Source organism: Musca domestica, unplaced genomic scaffold, assembly GCF_030504385.1.
Source record: "Musca domestica strain aabys unplaced genomic scaffold, Musca_domestica.polishedcontigs.V.1.1 85, whole genome shotgun sequence".
Taxonomy (NCBI): domain Eukaryota; kingdom Metazoa; phylum Arthropoda; class Insecta; order Diptera; family Muscidae; genus Musca; species Musca domestica.
In genome coordinates this window covers 2,093,232-2,113,325 of record NW_026712418.1, presented here as the reverse complement: position 1 = coordinate 2,113,325, position 20,094 = coordinate 2,093,232, and the positions used below count along the sequence as shown (strand labels likewise).

Below are 20,094 nucleotides of genomic sequence, written 5' to 3'. Positions count from 1 at the left end.
ACTCCCTGCAAAATTTCGTGAGGATCGACCCATAACTGCGACCTGTAGAGTGACATTGACAGAGAGATAGGATGCTCGGCGAGATAGGATGATCTTTGATGATCTAAGTATGTAGATCCACCATAGAAACTACGATATTGGAAATTTTCAAATATCTTCCCTAGAAACAAAAAAGTTGCTATTCGAAGCATGAACAGTAATAAAACACACATTGGGTAATCAGAAAAACCCTACAAAATTTTAATAATTAAACAACTTTTATAAAATAGCATAATTTCGTCGTCAATAGAATAGACTAGCTAATGTAACTGATCTCTTATGGCTTTACCAAAAGCCTACAGGTAACATTCCAGCCGGTTTTTGTATTTGGCCATCTCTCAAAAATGTATTTAACAATAATTCCAGTCTTGCCTTGGGACCACCCATGTCACCTTCCGAAAGCTTTGCAAAATAATGTTGTTGTATATACACCAGTAACTTAACAAATTGTTTGCCATAACTGGACCACATATCACTACCAACAATTTGAAGAATTTCCATTATTAAGGTCGCCGAAAGAAATGGCAAGGGGGCAATATTCATCATATTAGCCAGCCAACGCCAAGCATTCTCCAAACCATAAGGATGGGGACTACAATCTTGCTGGCGTCCGTTTGTTACCATAACAGCGGCATATAGACGTGCTATGCCAGCCTGGCGTTTTAAATACATTTCCTGTTTTTCTGGTTGGCCATCAACAGTTCGAAAACCCAAAACTTTGGAATACTCTTCTGGAGATTGATCCTTTTTCTGTGGTATAAAGTAGGGCACAAGAAATGGACACTCTTTAAAACAGTATGCCAAGAAAAGTTGACCAAACTCGGGTATACACTTCCAGAGCGAAACAATGACGGAAGCAACTGGAAATGCTGCCTGAGGATTACTGGAAATTGTTGTCTCGCCTTGCCCCACAAACTTTTTTGCCATCAGTAGTATACAGTAATCTCGACCCAATGGAGGCTGGGACGTTACAAAGGAATACAGTTTATCAAATTTGTCCTGTATGTGTTGAGGACTAACTGCCGATATTGCATTGACGGGTATGTTAATGGATTTTTGGCAATCGAAGCGATACTTCTTCATAGATTCATCGGATTGTAGGGCTTTGACACGTTCCACCTTTTCCAGGTAGAACGTATTAATTTTTGTGTAAAATTCTAGGCGCTCTGGGCTAACATGCTGAGAAGTGACATTGGGTGGTTTATCCGTTATGTCTGTGGGTCTATTTTCTGGAACATTTTCTTTCATAGGTGGCTGCTGGGGAACAGGAGTAGGCTCAGCATGGGACGTTTCGTTTTGTGGTTTTGGTTGAGGTGGCTGTTGTTCTTGTTGTAGTGGTGGTTGTTGTGGTATTTGCGATTCTTGTGCGATCTCGCTTGCAGCCTGAACGCTCTGCGCCTTTTGCTGTTCCTTTGCTATACTTTCTTGCTTTTCTTTCTCCTGCTTAAGGGCTTCCACAATACCAATCTCTAATGCGGCCAATGATTTGCAGAGATTATCGGCGGTTTTTAATTCCTCACCACCGCATGTGCCACCTTTAATTTTATTAATCAATTGCTCAAACATTTGTATCAGTTCCTTGAGTTTGTTGTTGTAATCGTTACAGGACATCATCGCCGCTTTGTCGATGGACATTAGCAAATTTACTATAGCTTCATATTTTGTTCGGAATTTTGATTGATACTGTGCTATTCCTTGGAAAGATATTACTTGCAACTGCCGCTGAGTTTGAAGACGCAAGGCCTCCAGTTGTCGTTGATGTTCTTTGATATCCAATTCCGATTGCTGTTCTGCTTTAAGCATAATCTGAGTATCACTCTGGCGCTTTTTCTCTAACCATTTGCGTTTTTCTTCTTTGCATTGTTCTTCAATGGGTCGAAGGCATTCCTGCATTATAGTCAAGTGTTTTTCATGCATATCTAAAACCTGCTGTCGTATGGATCGTTTTCTAGACTCCTCTGCTTCGCGAAGCAAGATACTGGAATTAACAGCATTGATGTCCAAATTCTAAAGGAACGTTTCAAATTATTTCGGGATTTTGATATATTTCGATTGACAATCTTACCTGTAGACTATTAAATTCCAACGTAGCAACTTTACTGTGTGTGCTTTTGGATGGTGGCGACTGTTTGGTTGGAGTTTTCCTAGTATTTGAAGTAACGCTCACATTTCCATTTCTCGCACTTTGCTTCTTCGCTGAGTTCTCTTTGTTTTCAACGTCCATTCCCAGGGACCTTCCATTAACAAAAGGCGAAATTTCGGCCGCATGTTCCAAAACAGTTATATGAAGTTTGTTTATGTCGTTCAGTGCCTCCTCAACTTTTTGGGCCTAATCATTAGGTGTTGATAACAAAGAAGACACATTCAACGAACCGAGTCTATTTTTAACGAATTTGTTTACTTACCAGCATGTTGTTAAATTTTCTGGAAATTGCTTATTATGCTTTTAAAGTTAACTTATATTCTTAAACTACCCTAAAAGATGCACTGGAAATGCTACTAAACACTCAACTCCCCTACATGAAGCAACTCGGCATCAGAGGTGGAAACGAGTCGATTATAAAACGGCGCCGCCACCGCTCTGTTTTTCAGATGCTGCCGAATCTGTCGCTCAAATTGGCTGCAAATCGCCACCAGATAATTAGAAAAATGTAGAGCATAAATATATCAGCAAATTTAAAAAAAAATAAAATAATATTTTAAACTTTTTTAAAAAATATATATATAATAATTTTAATTTTATTCTCGCCGCCGCGAACAAAATGGACCGCCGCCGCCAAAAACATCGTTCCGCTTCGTTGTCTGCTCGCCATATTGCTTTTATACAAACTAAATTAAAAACGTTCCATACGATACAAACAATAAACAAAAAAGAAAACAACCGATGAAATGTAAGAAGATAACAATATGAGAGTGATTTGTTTACGAATGGGAGTGTTAAATAATGTCTGACAATAATTGGTCCGTTCCAATAAGAAATGTTTTACACGTCGGGATTTCTTCTAGGGGCGTTTTAGCATCTCTTTTGTACTAATTCGTTATTTGTAAAAAAGCTTACTTTTATCAAAATATTATTTATTTAATTAAAAATCTTCGGTTGTGAGTTGAGTAGGTTTGGCAGGTCAGTTAAAGTGATACTGCGTAGCGTTTGTGCTTTTATTGTACGCTGAACAGGCACATTAGGACGACTGCACAATCCTGAACGTTTAGGGAATCAATTTATTTGATTATAAAAGCCTTAAAATCCCGGACAAGTTGGGGGATACATTGCAGCAAAATCATATCTCTGGGCCCAGAAATGGTATTAGCATAAATTGTAGCATTTTGGAAAGGTAACAGTGTCAGCAATAATTTGGCATCAATTTGGTTGATTCCCATAATGGGCCCCTTTTTGACTTTTTGGGGGTTTTATAAAAAATCCGGGTCCAAAAAATCGATAATTTGACTATAACTTTCGAACCGCTAAAAATCACCCCATCATGTGACCAGGTATTTTTTAGAATTTTTTCACCCATTTTTAGAAGTTTACCTATATAGTCTATATGGGGTAACTGAATCCGGGTCTAGTCGGGGTCTTGAAGACGGACTTTCGGGTCAAAAATATGGAGTCCCGGGTCCGTCCCCCAATACCAACCATTGGAAAAAAATCGAATAGTTTTTACTAAACTAGAGTTAAGCCGTATTTTATTATATTCTCCTAAGTTCGTCGTCGCTAATTATCGAACTCACTACATTCGGTTTTCAATTCAGAAACGTGCACCATACCCCGTTGCTCATCACTTAATAATAAGACAATCAGTAAGGAAAAGTAAAACGATTTTCACTAAATTAGAGGTAGATTGAAGATCGATTGGATGTGGCAAAATTCAGGACATTTGGACTTACATATATTGGCCATTTGGTGCACAATTATCCCGATATCGGTTGAAGATATATATGGAAGCTATATCTAAATCTGTTTCGATTATTACCAATTTCAATAGAGTTTGTCCTTGGGTCAAACAAATATTGTCTGGAAAATTTCATCTCAATCGGATAATAAATGCGACCTGCATTTTGTTCATAAAATAATACATGGACAGACGGACTGACATTCATAAATCGACTCGGAAAGTGTTTCTATGACGATCCTCTAACTCGCTTCCTTCACCAATGCAGAAAGTCATAATACCCTTACCACTATGTGGTGTAGGGTATAAATACGTTCTTTCGCTTTGTAATGCCTCATTGTAATGGGTAAATCGGCTCATGTAGCTCCCTAATTTCTACTGGGATGATATACAGGGTGAGATAAAAAACTGAAACAAAGCCAAACGCCATAATTTTTACATTTTTTTTTAATTTTTATTGAATGAAAGCAAATTATGTCGGAAATTGCGTCAAATTTTAGAATAAGTTTAGATTTGTTCGAATTGGTCACCTTTGGCACGAATTATGGCCTTCAAACGACTAATGAAGCCGTCACACGCTGCTCGAATGTTGATCTGCGGTATTTTGGCCCATTCCCGGCGAAGCGCTTGCTTGAGGCGATCGACACTTTGGTATTTCCAAAATACTCCAAACGTAATAGTCCAACGAATTGGTATCCGGAGATTTTGGTGGCCATTGTGTGCTGGAAATGAAGCGAGGAACCTCATTTTGTAACCATTCTTGGGTGGCGCGTGCTGAGTCCTGTTGGAATGTCCAAGGTCTGCGGCCAAAATATTTGCGTGCCCAAGGCTTTAATACACCCTCCAGAATATTTTCGCGATAATATTAGGCATTTATTCTGATGCCTCGGTCGATTAATACGAGCGGAGAGGCGGCCATCGGCTGTTATGGCGGCCCACGCCATCACCATGGCCGGCGCTTGAGTTCTGGTGGCCAACCGAAGGTGCACAATTTCAGTTGACCTCTTTTGCAAGTAAACACGATCATTTTGTTTGTTTACAAACTGCTGGACAACGAATGTTTTATCATCGGAGAAAACCAAATTCTGTAGTTCACCACTTTCGGCCAAGCGAAGCAACTCTTTAGCTCTTTTCAGTCTATTTTCTTTCTGCTGCGGTGTAAGTTCTTGCACTTTTTGGAGTTTCAATGGCTTTAGCCCGAGCTCATTTTTCAATATTCGCCGAATGGAATATTGCGATATGTTCGACTCACGAGCCATTTTTAGCCACTGCGATATATCACGAATAACTTTTTTTTTCTGGAAAATTTTCACCAAAATGCTTTTGTACGCTTGTAAACAATATAATGAGCTGTCATTGAAATAATTTTAACCGCTGTCGGACGATTGGCTTAGAAATGACAGCAGTCTGAAGTTGGTTGCAGTTTTTTCATTTCACCCTGTATTTGGTCGTCTACAAAAACTGCAACGATCTTTTCTCTTATTTTAACGCAATTTGTAGTGGCGTTTTCCCAGATGAATTTGAAATCATTCCGATTCCAACCCCAGACGCAGTAAAGGTGCATATTAATGTCAAATTATAATAGAATATATTCTATTATAATAGAATAGCCATGACTTTAAGCTTCTTATGTACTTACAGCCTAAGGCTAATTAAAAAAAATCTTACAAATGTTAAAGTAAAAGAGATTTCTTCCTTTACATACACAAATCTACCTATTTTATCATAATTATGTAGACCTACGAGAAAGAAAAAGAGAAACACAATTTGAATGTTTTTATTTTTTAATGACATTTTTGTATTATTTAAAACTTTTTGTATAAATGAGACAAAACATTTTTCTTTTAAAAAATAATGGTTATTCTCTTCTATATATAAAAAAATAATTCAATTATTATAGGACGGAAGGATTTCAGTTGCCTTATTTTGCAAAGGTGGTAAGTAGTATGCTTGTATATAATTTACTCTTATTGCAAAGATTATAATCATTGATATGGATGTAGGTATAAATATGTATTATATATCAAAAAAATCCTATTGAACTAAACTACAATGCAAACAGTGAGGAGGGATATCGAGATTCGTTAGATTATATATTATTTTAGACAGAAACGTAATTCATGTAATTTTACTTTAAAACATATAGATATTCAAGACAATACATTTTTCCAATTTTGTGTGTATATAATATGATCTATGATTTCTAAAATCTAAGGCATTAATGGTTTTTTTTTGTTGATTCTTTGTTTTTACTTAAATGCTTGAATATAAGACACTTGTGGCATTGTTGAAATTTGAGACAAAAACATAGAAAAAACAATTCGAGATTACAACACACTTCGTGTGTTTTTTTTTAGTTATAGTTTTGTATAAAAGAGAAACAAATTCATTTTTCATGGTTAAAAATTTTGTCATATAAAGCTTTCCAAAAAATATTGTGAATTTCATCACTTGATTATATACAAAATGATTGTAGATAATTAGAAAAGAAAAAATATATTAAAGAAAATAAGGGATCAATGAAATGGCTGGCATTATTGTATAATTTGCCTGAAAAGTTCCTAGTGCTGCAAGGCTATCTATGGTAATTGATCTCTTGGTATTTAATAGTTCTGAATTATTTTGTACATCTGAGAGATTTCTTTTTTGTTTTCTTTCAATTTGATAAAACTTAAAACTAAATTTAAAAAATATGTTTTCGTTTTTTTTTTCTTCTAAAGTGATTATATATCTGGACGGATATGTTTTCAATTGTTATTGCAAAATTAAAAAAAAATATATATATTCGATTTGGAATTTTTTGCATTACGATTCTCCACAAATCGTCGTTGGTTGACTTTTTGTTTCTTACAAAATAATAATAATAAAAAAAAAAAAAACACTAATAATACACTTGATTTACTACTTCTTGGGAAATTATTGTGGTATTTTGGACTGGCTATTAATCGGCTAAACGCCCATTAAATGTATTACATTGAGCAGAACATGTGTACGACTGCGCATTAAGTAAACAAAAACGCTAAAGAAAATCAATGACACCGACATAGAAGCTCTCCATCCCATGTTATATATGGAACAGTATGGACACTGTGAACTGCCACATACTTCACATATATTTAATAGGTACGTTGGCAGGGCATCAAATATAGTTTCGTTGAAACGTTCTAAATGAATGGAAAAAATATATAAAAGAATTAGTTTTCTGATCAGGTATTATTGTAAGACATTTGTACTTACCAGGAGCATAGTAGTCATAGACACGTATTGGTAAATATCTGGACATATTGGCCACAGGATACCAACGTTCAATGGTGAAATTAACACATACGTCTTCTTGATCAAGCTAGAAATGAAGGATAAATGTGAATACATGTCGTAGTAATCTTTTCTGTCATAGCACAGAAAATATGTTATAAAACAAGTAAAAAAGCTGTATACTCTCCACTATTTGGAACGAATTTTGTAATTTTCAAAAATAAAAATAAAATCCGATAAAAAATCTGTTAAAATCATAAAAATACCAAATGTAGCCGTTATATTAGGGTCTATACGATGACGTGGATCAGCAAAGGCAACTTTTTTCATAAGCCATTACAATGCTCAAATGCGAAACTTGATAAAAAAATAGGTGAATTATGCCGCTAAAATCAACAAAATACCGAATATCGGGAGGTGCCGTTATATGGAGTCTATGCCAAAACGTGGACCTGTACAGACAATTTTCTGTCATAGGCTGTAGTATTCATTAAGAACTTCAAATACCAAATTTGAAACAATTCCAGTGAATAATGTCGCTAAAATCATAAAAATACCGAATATCGGGAGGTTCCGTTATGTGGGGGCTATACCAAAACCTGGACCTACATGGACCATTTTTAATACCAAAAGTCTTGTAGACATAACATTCGTTCGTTCGGAAGCTAGAGTGATTTCCACAGACGGACGGATATCGCTAAATCGACAAAGAATTTTATGCTGATCAAGAATATATATACAGGGTGAGATGAAAAAACTGCAACCAACTTCAGACTGCTGTCATTTCAAAGCCACTCGTCCGACAGCGGTTAAAATTATTTCAATGATAGCTCATTATATTGTTTACAAGCGAACAAAACCATTTTGGTGAGAATTTTCCAGAAAAAAAGTTATTCGTGATGGAAATCAAGCGTGATGGTGTGATTTCTTTATAATTGGCTGGAAACCACAAGTCGCTATCGTTAGAGCACTCCAGCATTTAAATGTGAATAAATATTTTGTGTCTCGTACCATCGCTCGTTAACGTGATACTCGAAGCGTAGCCCGACGTCAAGGAAGTGGACGGAAGAAAACAGTAACATCAGCTGCAATGGTTCGAAAAGTAAAGAAGCGACTTGATCGAAACCCGCGTCGCAGTGGACGAAAAATGGCTCGTGAGCTGAACATATCGCAATATTCCACTCGGCAAATATTGAAAAATGAGGGTAAAGCCATTGAAATTTCAAAAAGTGCAAGAATTTACACCGCAACGAAAAGAAAATAGACTCAAAAGAGCTAAAGAGTTGCTTTGCTTGGCCGATAGTGGTGAACTGTCGAATTTGGTTTTCTCCGATGAAAAACATTCGTTGTCCATCAGTTTGTAAACAAACGAAATGATCGTGTTTACCGGTCATGTTGATGGCGTGGGCCGCCATAACAGCCGATGACCGCCTCTCCGCTCGTATTAATCGACCGAGGCATCAGAATAAATGCCTAATATTATCGCGAAAATATTCTGGAGGGTGTATTAAAGCCTTGGACACGCAAACATTTTGGCCGCAGATCTTGGACATTCCAACAGGACTCAGCACCATCGCACTCAGCACGCGCCAGCCAAGAATGGTTACAAAATAAGGTTCCTCGCTTCATTTCCAGCGCACAATGACCACCAAAATCTCCGGATACCAATCCGTTGGACTATTGTGTCTGGAGTATTTTGGAAAGCAATGTTGGCACTAAAATATACCAAAGTGTCGATCACCTAAAGCAAGCGCTTCGCTGGGAATGGGTCAAAATACCGCATAGCAACATTCGGGCTACGTGTGATGGTTTAATAGGTCGTTTGAAGGCCGTAATTCTTCCCAAAGGTGACCAATTCGAACAAATCTAAACTTATTCTAAAATGTGATGCTATTTTCGACATTTTTTAATTTCATTCAAAAAAATTTTAAAAAAATGTAAAAATTATGGCGTTTGACTTTGTCGCAGTTTTTTTTTTATTTCACCCTGTATATGGGGGCTGGGCTATACCAAAACGTGGACCTACATGGCCCATTTTCAATACCAAAAGCCCTCTGCATAATATACATTTGAGTGAACCTACTTCATTTCGTTTGGAAGCTAGAGTGATTTCCACAGACGGATAGGCGGACGGACATCGCTAAAGCGACATAAAATTTTATGCTGATCAAGAATATATACTTTGTGGGGAACGGAATGACAAACTTAATATACCCCCCAAACTATGGTGAAGGTATAAAAAAGAAAGGACTAATAAGTCTAAACTAAAATGATGACACATTTACTTAAGTCGGCCTTGAACTTCTTGATATGCTATGTAGCTTTCAATTGCCAAACAGTATGAAATCGATTAGAATGACTGCAGGTATCAGATTTATCGACATTATATCCGGAGGATTTTTTTAGAGACTATCTATAATTACTACATATTAGTTCTGATTCGATGCAGGAAATTCAAAATAGTCCCGTTTAGAGAACTACACGGTCTTTAAATACCTTTAACAGGCCTCAGTGATATAAGATAGTTGTTAATCGCCAAAATGGAAGAATAATAACATAGCTTATTTTGGCTTATTGGTGGATATAGTAGGCAATTAAAATCTGAGCATAATTTAGACGATACATTATCCGAACTAATACGAAACGCCAAAAACAAATGGCATTTACGAACTATACATTTCCATACTTACATAGTCGAAATAGAAAATAACTTTCGAGTTCTGGTATTTAGCCCGACGTAAATTTCGTACACGATTGCTTAGGACATATGAATCCAATTTTTGTTGCTGTATCCAATAACCGGTTGGTATGGTGACATCTAAAACAGCCATGCCAGAACGTTCTGATTCTTGACGGTTAATCCAACTAGTGGGTAAGAGATAGGAGAATATGAAAAATTATAATAACTGGTAATTTTTGGCAAACAATTATCCTTACTTTTGACATGCCAAATAGGAAATATGAGACTGATTGCGGCCATGGAATATGGGTTTCACCTTCAAACCAAAAGCCGGTACCGGTGGCTTAGTTTGGAATTTTTCTATGTCAACATTGTATTGGACATGCATTTGAAGAATGGCAAAACCTGCACCCTTGGCCTGAACTTTCACCGTGCCCCAAGCATTGGGAATCTGTAGTAGTGATAGAAGAATAAAAAATTTAACAAAAAATTCCAATCTCCTAAAAACCCCTTTAACTTACATCTATCGATTGCAGTTGGGCTAAATTCTTATCGTCAATGTGTAGGGTTTGAGTCTTTCCACCCTGTGATGATGCCTCTATTTCCACCGTCAATGAGGATACCTCACGAATACGTGAATGAACTGTGTATTCAACCAAGGCCCGTAGAGCAGCACTGGTGTCCTGTGTTGAGGCCCAGCCTCCATCATTCAAACGTTGGGCATTCAACCAACGTGCTATGGGATCTATAATGAATTCACGCCGCGATACATAAACCAACAGGGCATATGCTGTCGTCTCTATATTAAGCGAATCATATTCGTAGGGCAGACGTGGCAACGAGAACCATTTCTGATTTTCCAATTTTTTAGGAGGAGGCGGCAGTTCACTGTTGCCCCAATACATAAAATCACCCACAATACGTGCATGCCTCTGTAGAATGCTAAAGACATGCTCAGCCATTGGAGATTTATTCAAGAGCAAGGCATATGCCGCAATGGCAACATCATAGGGTTCTGGAGTATCTTGTAAGAATTGCATATTACGTTCTATCCATGAAATAGCCCTCTGCTGTGCTAGCGCTACACGTGCTCCCAGTGAACCGGACAAATCCTTGACTGTGGCCAGTGTAATGAGTACATGTGAGGTAAGGGTAATGTTACGATTCTGCAGTGCTGTATTGTTGGCGAAATTCGTACGATTCATTTTACGATCTGGCAACCAGGTGGTCTCATAAAAACCACCCTCGGGAGTTTGATGTTGCAAAAGCCATCTGATGTTCTTCTCGATAATTGTCGAATCGATGTAGATGAAGTTTTCCCATTCATAGAAAGAGGCCTCCTGGAAAATGCGTACACAATATGCTGTCAACCATACTGACGATGCTGAATTGTTCCAATCGGAACGGAACAGCGAGAAGGAACCATCCGGTTTCATATAGCTCAGCTGGCGTTGATAACCAATGTTCATGTGATAGAAAGCATTCTTCTCCAGCGTTTTATTTCTCTGATTAATGAGACGCATATACAGTAGGGTATACATGTTGGCGGCAAATGAGAAAGCATTTTGTTCAGCTGATTCCATGGGCAAATAGAGCAGAGAGGTGGCATTTACTGGCATGGTTGGGAAAATGGGTCCCACAACATCGCCCACAATTGATATACGTGCCTTATTCGAACCATAGACGAAGTAACGATCAGCTTGATAGGGTATCTCCGGAGTTTGTGTAACATTAACATGCATATATTCAAAGACATAGGCACGATTGGAGAGATCGAGCAGAATAGATTGATGACGATATTGCGGCAAACCATCAGCTTCGACGTGCAGGCGACGTGTTATCTCATCTGTACCCAAGAGTGTGGCCACGTGCAAGGTGACATCAATGTCACCCAAACGTTGTGGTACTATGGGCACATATACAATCGACGTACCCTGAGCTTCCAAATAAATAAAGAATTGATGTTCACCGAATGATGTGCGTGGATTATATGATCGTACAATGCCATTCTCTTCAACATGGACAAATTTATAGTCGGGACTTCCATGCAACACCACAATTGCCTCGATTGGTGTTGTCATGTAATTGAACACCGTCACACGTATACCGATCTGCTCACCCTGGCGACAGTCCGTTGGCATTTCAACATTAATAAAGAACGGCTGTACACCCACATATTCAATGGGCTGTTTGGAGATGCCAAAACCTTTCGAGGGACTGACACTGAATGCACTAACCATCCAATAGGCAGGTCTATCGGGTACCTCAATGTTAAAGATATAACGTCCGTGAGGGCCAATATTAACATCACGCCAAAGCCAAACATTTTCATAATGTCTCAGAACACGATTGAAACGATATTTGCGATAATTTTCCAAATCGGTATCGTTGCGTACATGGCAACCGATTTCATCGGTACCGTCATCACAATCGAACAGGCCATCACATTTCTTTTCCAAGCGATAACAGCGACCGGACAAACATTCGCCATAACCCAGTGAGGCATTGCAATTGTCGTAGCGTCTTGGCACATAGCCATCTGTGAAGACCACCAAACCGGAATATTCAAATGTGCGATTGGCATCGATGCCAAAAGAAGAGGCTGGATAATATACCAATTCATCGGGATTGCCGGCATGAGAGTGCCAAATTTGTCTATATGTTCCATTGGTCTGCTCATCGAAAGTTGACATTTTGGTAATAACTTTGGCGTATGTCAATTCATTGCCTGCCTGCATGGTATAGAAAGCCGAATCAATGCCCGATAGGCCCACATAAGATCCTGGTTCACCGAAAATGGCCACTTCTACCTTTTCTCCCGTTCTGGCCTTTCGATTGTTAATGTAAACTGTGAAATTATTTCTCGAAATGCCATTGACCGGGAAGGTTAGCGAGTCTGCCACGATTTGTCCTTGCTGGGTAATTTTCCACACGACAATTGTGGCCACCGGAGCCATTTCGGCACTGAGCACCACTGCTATGGTCTTTATACCTTCACGTATCGTTTCACGATCATTCATTAGAATTACACCCTTGGACATGATCAAATAATTGAAATCTTCCAAAAAGAAATTCGTACGAACATGGAAAATAATATACTCTCCAACGATTGGCGCCTCGGTACTGGTCGTTACTTTAATATGTTGATTACGTGGCGAATAGTGGGCCACCAGCAATAGTTCAGTTTGTGCCCTTTCTCCTCGCGGATCTACAAATTGTGCCTGTAAACGCATTTGTGAAACGCCATTGAGGAAATCTCTGGATTGTGGACGCTCATCCAACTGCAAGTCATGGCGCAGATCAATTTTAACTTCCCACACACCCGGTGACTGAGACATCATCTTCAAACGTTGAGCTGGCCAATCCCGCCGACCACCAGATTTACTTTCCACAAAACCATTTACCTCCATAACACCTTGGCGTAGTATGTTCTCATCAATCGGTGAACCATCATGATATTCCACAGCCACATAAGCTGTAAAGGGCATAGCTGGTTTAAACACCTGCGGAGTATCGCCAAGGAATTTTGCCCGTATACTCGAATTGTATACCCTGGCAATGGCATATCCCGAAATAATTTCATCATAAAATTTCTCTCCGACAGTGGCCGTAATCAAAACTTCCATATTTGCCAAGTTCGGAACAAGTGTCTCCAATTCACGCATTGGCCATTTGAAATTAAATGTACCATTGAAATAGCGCAGATATGGCAATGTTTTCTTATATTCCCCTGTCCAGGGATCAAATGTTTCCGGTACATCTGGTTTCTGAACCCAAAATGGCCACTCCTCATCGAATTGATAGTTGCGTTCAATAACATATTGATTAAAGTTGAACTGCTGATCCTGTGGCAATTGTGTTGGATATTCTGGATTTATAATGTTCGGATTATATTGGGTGGGATTGTAATTCTGATTGTAACGCAATTGATGTTCATGTTCCAGTGTTGTTGTCATCTCCAATGGTGATCTACCCAAACGGAATTTCTCGTTCAATGCCTGATTGCTAAAATAGCCAATTGGCCGTAACGATGCCTTTAACGTTAGATTACCCTTGACTGGAGCACCGCTTGTAAAGTTGGCCATAACTGTGCCATAAATATAGGGATCGGTATTGAAAAAGTATGCCGGCATTGTTACATTAACTTCAAAACGTGTTTGATAGTATTCTTCGACCGTGAAATGACTTTCTTCCGTTTGTCCCTGGGCAATAACACGAATTGTCCATTCTCCGTATGTTGGCTGATCGGAAAGTTTGTATTCCAATGAAACGGAACCCAAATTTGATTGCCTGCGGAAAGATAATGAAATAGATTAATAAATTGTTTTTGGATGCAGTCGTTTTATTAGTGCAATTAAAAATTGCGATCTTAGTATTTAGAACACATTTAAAGTAACTAACTTTTTCTGAATTTTTATAAAGAAACGTGGTTTTATTAAAGCAAAAAAAAAAAAGAAGGATAACGACAACTCTGTTCCAAATCAACAAACTTTTTTGTGCGGTTGCGTGCGATTTGAAGAATAGATTTTGGGCAACAACAAGAAAAATAGTATCAGGCGGTTTTGCCGACAGATTTATACCCCCAGTCTTCAGTTATGATTATTCAAACTGTTGACCTTTTATGGGGGAGGTTCCGAAACAGTTGGCCAATACTGACCAATTCATATTCAAGACTGATACAAATATTGCAAGATGCCAGATTGGGACTATATCGACTACTACCTATACTTTATATGAGATATTTTATAAAAATTACATATTCATATCAGATTTCTGGTTAAGAGAAATACAGGGTGGGATAATTTTATTGAATGAGAGCAAAAAATATCGGAAATAGCATCAAATTTTAGAATAAGTTTAGATTTGTTTGAATTGGCGCGAATTATGGTCTTCAAATGGCCAATGAAACCGTCACACGCTGCCCGAATGTTGCTCTGCGGTATTTTGGCCTTTCGGCCAAGCGAAGCAACTCTTTGGCTCTTTTGAGTCTATTTTCTTTCTGTTGCGGTGTACGTTCTTGCACTTTTTGGAGTTTCAATGGCTTTACCCCGAGCTCATTTTTCAATATTCGCCGAATGGAATATTGCGATATGTTCAGATCACGAGCCATTTTTCGGCCACTGCGACGAGGGATTCGATCAAGTCGCTTCTTTACTTTTCGAACAATTTCTGCTGATGTTGCTGTTTTCTTCCGTCCACTTCCTTGACGTCGGGCTACGCTACCAGTATCACGGTAACGAGCGATGGTACGAGACACAAAAGATTTATTCACATTTAAATGCTGGAGTGCTCTAACGATAGCTACTTGTGGTTTTCCAGCCAAATATAAAGTAATCACACTATTACGCTTTAATTCCATAACGAATAACTTTTTTTCTGGAAAATTCTCACCAAAATGCTTTTGTACGCTTGTAAACAATATAATGAGCTGTCACTGGAATAATTTTAATAGCTGTCGGAATTAGAAATGACAGCAGTCTGAAGTTTGTTGCAGTTTTTTCATCTCACCCTGCATTTAGATATAGCAAGTTGTAGTTGTGGAGGAGGTACCAGAAGAAATGGTCCTATCTCTACCGACATATTCCATCTTCACACCAGGCCTTGGGTTAATAAAAATATTATGATTTGTGTAATTTGGAGACAATCGGGCACTTACATCACATTTTATAAGAGTTATAATCAAAATGTTGACCCTTTGTGGGAGAGGTACTTGATGAGTAGACCAAGCACTGATGCATATTTGCAAAGTTGGAGCAAAATCGGATTACCTTTCACATTCTGTGCAGTAAATTGATTTCTTTGAAAATGTCGACATTTTGCGGGGAAGGTACCAGAAGGAGTGGACTGATATTGCACATCGCCGGGTCTCCTGTGGCACTCTTAATGTTCGTGAATCCTACAAGCATAGAAAAGATTGTAGCCTGTCTCATGCGGAAATCTCTGCGGTCAAAAAAGCCATAGACCTGTTGGTCACGAGGAACGACGATGTTAACGGTCCGGTGACTATATATTTCGATAGCCAAGATAGACACTGAAAACTTTTAACTCCTCCACCATTAAGTCTAGGGCTGTTTTGGAATGCAGGAGATCCTTGAAAAACACTGGGTTGTCCATCAAGCTCTGTTGGGTTTCTGGTCATTACAATATTCCAGGCAACGAGACTGCAAATGATTTGGCTAGGCTAGGGCCCGAATCAGCAACCATTAAAGTTGAAAACACAGTCGCTTCCTACAGGTAATTCATAGACATTACTCTAAGAGAATTCAACAAAAATGGCTGGATGAAAGGGGATGTAGCATTTCCAAAAGAATCTGGCCCATACTCTCTGAGAAGAGAACAAAGTCGTTACTGTCCTTGTCGAAACCTGATTTAAAACTTGTGGTGGGCATCATCACAGGTCACTGCAAGGTGAGCGCAATGACCTCGAAATGGAACAGCGATGATATTGATTACTGAAGAATGTGTCGAGACGAGGAAGAAATTGAGACGATCGAACATTTGCTCTGCCACTGTCCAGCACTCATTAACTTGAGACACAGGTTGGTCGGGGAGCAATTGTCACATGATTTGTCTTCGTTCTCTAATGCTGACCCTACAGTAATTCTTTAATTAGCCAGAAGACTTAAGGGACTAAAGACGACACAGCAAAATTTCTGGCCGTGGATTACCTATATCACTCAGTTTCCTATCAACAGTATCTTCACCTTTTCCACCAATCTTTCTTTCTTAACACTTTCTTCATTTAGGATGAACACAATGGACCAGCAGGTCTTCGGGTGGAGTGGTTACCAAACGGCAACCGAGCGTCCTTTAACCTAACCTAACGGATAAAACTTATAATAAATTAGAAATATGTCTATATCCAGGCGACAATGCCCTGACGATGGACTTAGGAATTGAAAGCGTTACAAGACCACAGCTGGATATCCGAAAAATTATTGCGAATATGGGACTGATACAATTGAGCCAGGACAGTATATCTGTAAATTTTGGAAAAGCCCCCTGTCTTGCGAGTGGCAGGCAATTGATACCTCGGTAGTCCATGCCTCACAAGAATTGACTCCCGACCTGAGAATACCAAGCTGCCCCAATACCAATTCATCGGTAAATACAATACGACAAGCCCATGCTAAGGCAGGAAGCAATTGAAGTAGAAGTAGGCCAGGGCGCCTTCGGCATCGATATGGGGGATAGGGATAACAAGTCATATCCACGAGCAGTAAACTACTGCAGCCAATATTCAATGGAGCTCCATCAAAGCTCCCTGATAAGGAGTTGCAGCTTATCAGAACGAACCAGAAGATCGTTAGAAAGTTCGAAAGGGCATATCCTAACGCAACACTAAAGAAACTTCCGATAAACATATCAGTAGTGCTGTAAATTTTAATTTGTCAGATCAGTACTGGGAGGACAAAAATCGTAGTCTATCAATCGAAAAATGTTCAAACAAAATATTAACAACATTGCTTCCGTCGGTAAAGATATCAACTATTATTTTTCGTCGCTAAAATACAATTTTTTTAATTACCCAATTGCTTATAATAAACAATTAAAACATTACGATAATTGCCGTTGATTGTGTCGTTAGCTAGTTATAGAATCCCACTACAGATCACTTAAAACGTTAATTAATTGTCTACATACCTTGATAGCCAACGTCGCACAATGTGTCGATTTGGATCCAACATATAAACATCAACGGCATTATCGAAACCTTTCAGCTCCGTTGTTATTGGTATGGTACGAAAACGTATTGTTTCACCTTGCATGTACAAAGGTTTGTCGGTTTGTATGAATATGGTCATTGAACGTTGTGAAAATGTCAAACGTGTCTCGTTGAGGAATGCCAAACCGCCAAAGACATTATTGTAGAATCCTTCAACTCGCAACTTGTATTCACCGCTAACACTGGTGGGTGGGACACGCATCAGCAAGGTTTCCGGCACACCTTCTTTCACTTCTTTCGATTCACCGCTTATTTGCACACCATCACATGATATACTGGCATGTACAGTTGTTGGATACTGGGCCTGCAGTATGTTTACTGATACTTGATAGATGAGACCAGGACGGACCATACGTGATGCCACAATAAAATAGGTGGGCTCTTTGGCATGATAAGCTTCCAAAAAGGAAGTTTTAACATTATATGAAGTTTTGCCACGATTCAAAGAGGGTTCATCATCGCCATACGAGGGGCGTTTGCCGCCATAATCCTGTTGATCCAGATCATTGAGATTGTTGTTATTGCCATCGGTTCGGTAACGTGTTCGATCATTTATATTGGTATTATAGGGATCATTGTTGTTGCTGGCATATGGATTATTATTGTTGTTGTTATTGTAAATATCATAATTCGATGATGAGGAGGACGATGAAGATGGTGTGGAGTATTGGTTTTGTTGATAGAAATCTTGTTGAGCTGTTATCAGTGGAAAAATGCCCACCAATGTGATACTAAAAAACAGCATCGACTGTATAAGGCACCGATGGCGTTGCTTTGTCATAGCGCTCCCACCCTCCAATCTAGGGGTGATGTTTTATTTACGGAAGAAAAATATCTGCAATGAAAAGAACATAAAATACGTAATAATGATGTGTTATTCTTCCTACTTCAAGTCAATGGGGAATGGGTTAAGTGGTGATTTTAATGTGAAACCATTAGTGAAATTAAATGAAGTGCCGATGTACTCTGATGTAATCAACGAATGGACGTCAAAAATTCTTCCAATAGGAATAATGTAGATGTTGCTGTTGCTTCCGCCCGCCACTGCTGCCGTATTCAAACAAATGATTTCATTCACAGCATCGACACTTCATTATTATGCCTATTTAGAATGAAAGAAAATTTGTGTTACAATATGGGTCATTCCGCATATTAATCCAAAACAAAAATTAAATAAAAAACCAAAATAACTTATGCGCGAATCCGAAAAATATTTCTATTATACATAAGTAAAGATAAGTATGTCCGAATAGTTCATCAAAATCGTTCAATCCCTACTGCGAGATGCCCTTCCAAAACATATGAAAAGTCGGCAGTTCTTGGATATTTTGAATGTAATCTTTTCTTACTAGAGCTCTGATGCACTTGAGACCTTGTTGACTTCTTATAACGCTATGGTCAACTATGCAGCCCCAGTGTGCGAATATGGGAATACAAGTGTTACGCCGTGGAAGAACATCCAAACCTATCAGAATGCTGTCCTGAAAACTGCGATAGGGACCATCCACATGAGGTAGCGAAGTTCCTTGCCGTACAATAAGTTTTCGTTGCAGTACCTGCTTGGCTGTTATCGTGGAAGTCATCCAAACCATCATATGGTGGATAAAACTCTTCCGCCGAGGCGTAACAGGAAGGAAATACATGATCTAGATAGGGAGGTCCAACGCTATAAGAGAGAGCCTCTAGATCAATAAGCATATCAGGCACACATGCCATCAACAATGACAATATGAATGCCGTCCTCGGTGTCCACTCCCGTCGGCGGCCTAGATAAATTAGGGCATTTTTTTTATGAAATTACGTACAGGATGGTGTCTTAATTGTCAGGATGTTGTCCTAAATGTATTGGGCACAAATTGACGAAGATGTGCGAAACGGTGCTAATCTCCATTTCAATTATGGCGGTTATGACCGTTTCATTTTCGGTCATAACTCCAATAAAGGAATGGGGATTTTTTCCAAGAAAAAATCGGTCATAATCCCCATCATAATGGGTATGTTCAAAACGAATACAAACATAAACGGCTGTGCGAAAAAATTTAGGTTTTCTCCTCTGGGTATGTCCGGCACCGGCTGTGGCGAATCAAAGTTCTCTAAATTTTAAATTTTTTGTAAGTAGCTAGCCTTCGGCCCCGATTTAAGATTTTCTTTTCTGGGTATGTCCGGCAGCGGCTAACGTGAACCTAGTTTTTCTAAATTTGAAACTTTTTGCGAATTTTAAACTTTTTTGCTACTCTGAGAGTATCCGGCACTGGATATCGCAAACCAAAGATTTCTAATTTTTAAACTTTTTGTAAATAGACGACTTCGGCCGGCTTTAAGATTTTCTCCTGAGAGTATGTCCAGCAGCGGCTAATGCGAACCCCTGCCTTCGGCCGGGGCTTGAGATTTTCTCCACTGGTTATGTCCCGCACCAGCTAACACGAACCCAAGTTTGATACATTTAATATTTTTATAAGTAGTCTCCACAGCAAACGGTCATACTCCCCCCCTTGGGGATTATG

At 38.8% G+C, this 20,094-nt stretch overlaps 2 protein-coding genes across 2 annotated transcripts in view; both read right to left on the bottom strand.

Annotated features, from left to right (window-relative positions):
* Positions 1–216: 216 nt before the first annotated feature.
* Positions 217–2,646, bottom strand: LOC101891447 (mRNA export factor Gle1). The gene is made up of 3 exons (XM_005178868.4): positions 2,445–2,646; positions 2,105–2,368; positions 217–2,046 (listed from the first exon to the last, which is right to left on the bottom strand). The coding sequence occupies exons 1-3, from the start codon at positions 2,448–2,450 to the stop codon at positions 325–327; spliced, it is 1,992 nt and encodes a 663-aa protein (XP_005178925.2). The 5' UTR covers positions 2,451–2,646; the 3' UTR covers positions 217–324.
* Positions 2,647–5,701: 3,055 nt separating this feature from the next.
* LOC101891165 (CD109 antigen) overlaps positions 5,702–20,094 on the bottom strand; it is a 33,240-nt gene continuing 18,847 nt past the window's right edge. The window contains exons 2-7 of the mRNA XM_005178867.4: positions 17,509–18,425; positions 10,386–14,154; positions 10,122–10,315; positions 9,875–10,049; positions 7,167–7,272; positions 5,702–7,093 (exon numbers count right to left, since the gene is read on the bottom strand). Coding sequence (XP_005178924.2) covers positions 6,879–7,093; positions 7,167–7,272; positions 9,875–10,049; positions 10,122–10,315; positions 10,386–14,154; positions 17,509–18,371 — 5,322 coding nt within the window. The 5' untranslated portion in view covers positions 18,372–18,425 and the 3' untranslated portion in view covers positions 5,702–6,878. The remainder of the gene's footprint in view (positions 7,094–7,166; positions 7,273–9,874; positions 10,050–10,121; positions 10,316–10,385; positions 14,155–17,508; positions 18,426–20,094) is intronic.

Bases quoted from the DNA above. Each gene is read 5' to 3' on its own strand.
- LOC101891447 (XM_005178868.4), bottom strand. The intron at 2,047-2,104 runs GTAAGATTGTCA...ACGTTCCTTTAG, and splicing joins TGGAATTTAATAGTCTACAG to AATTTGGACATCAATGCTGT.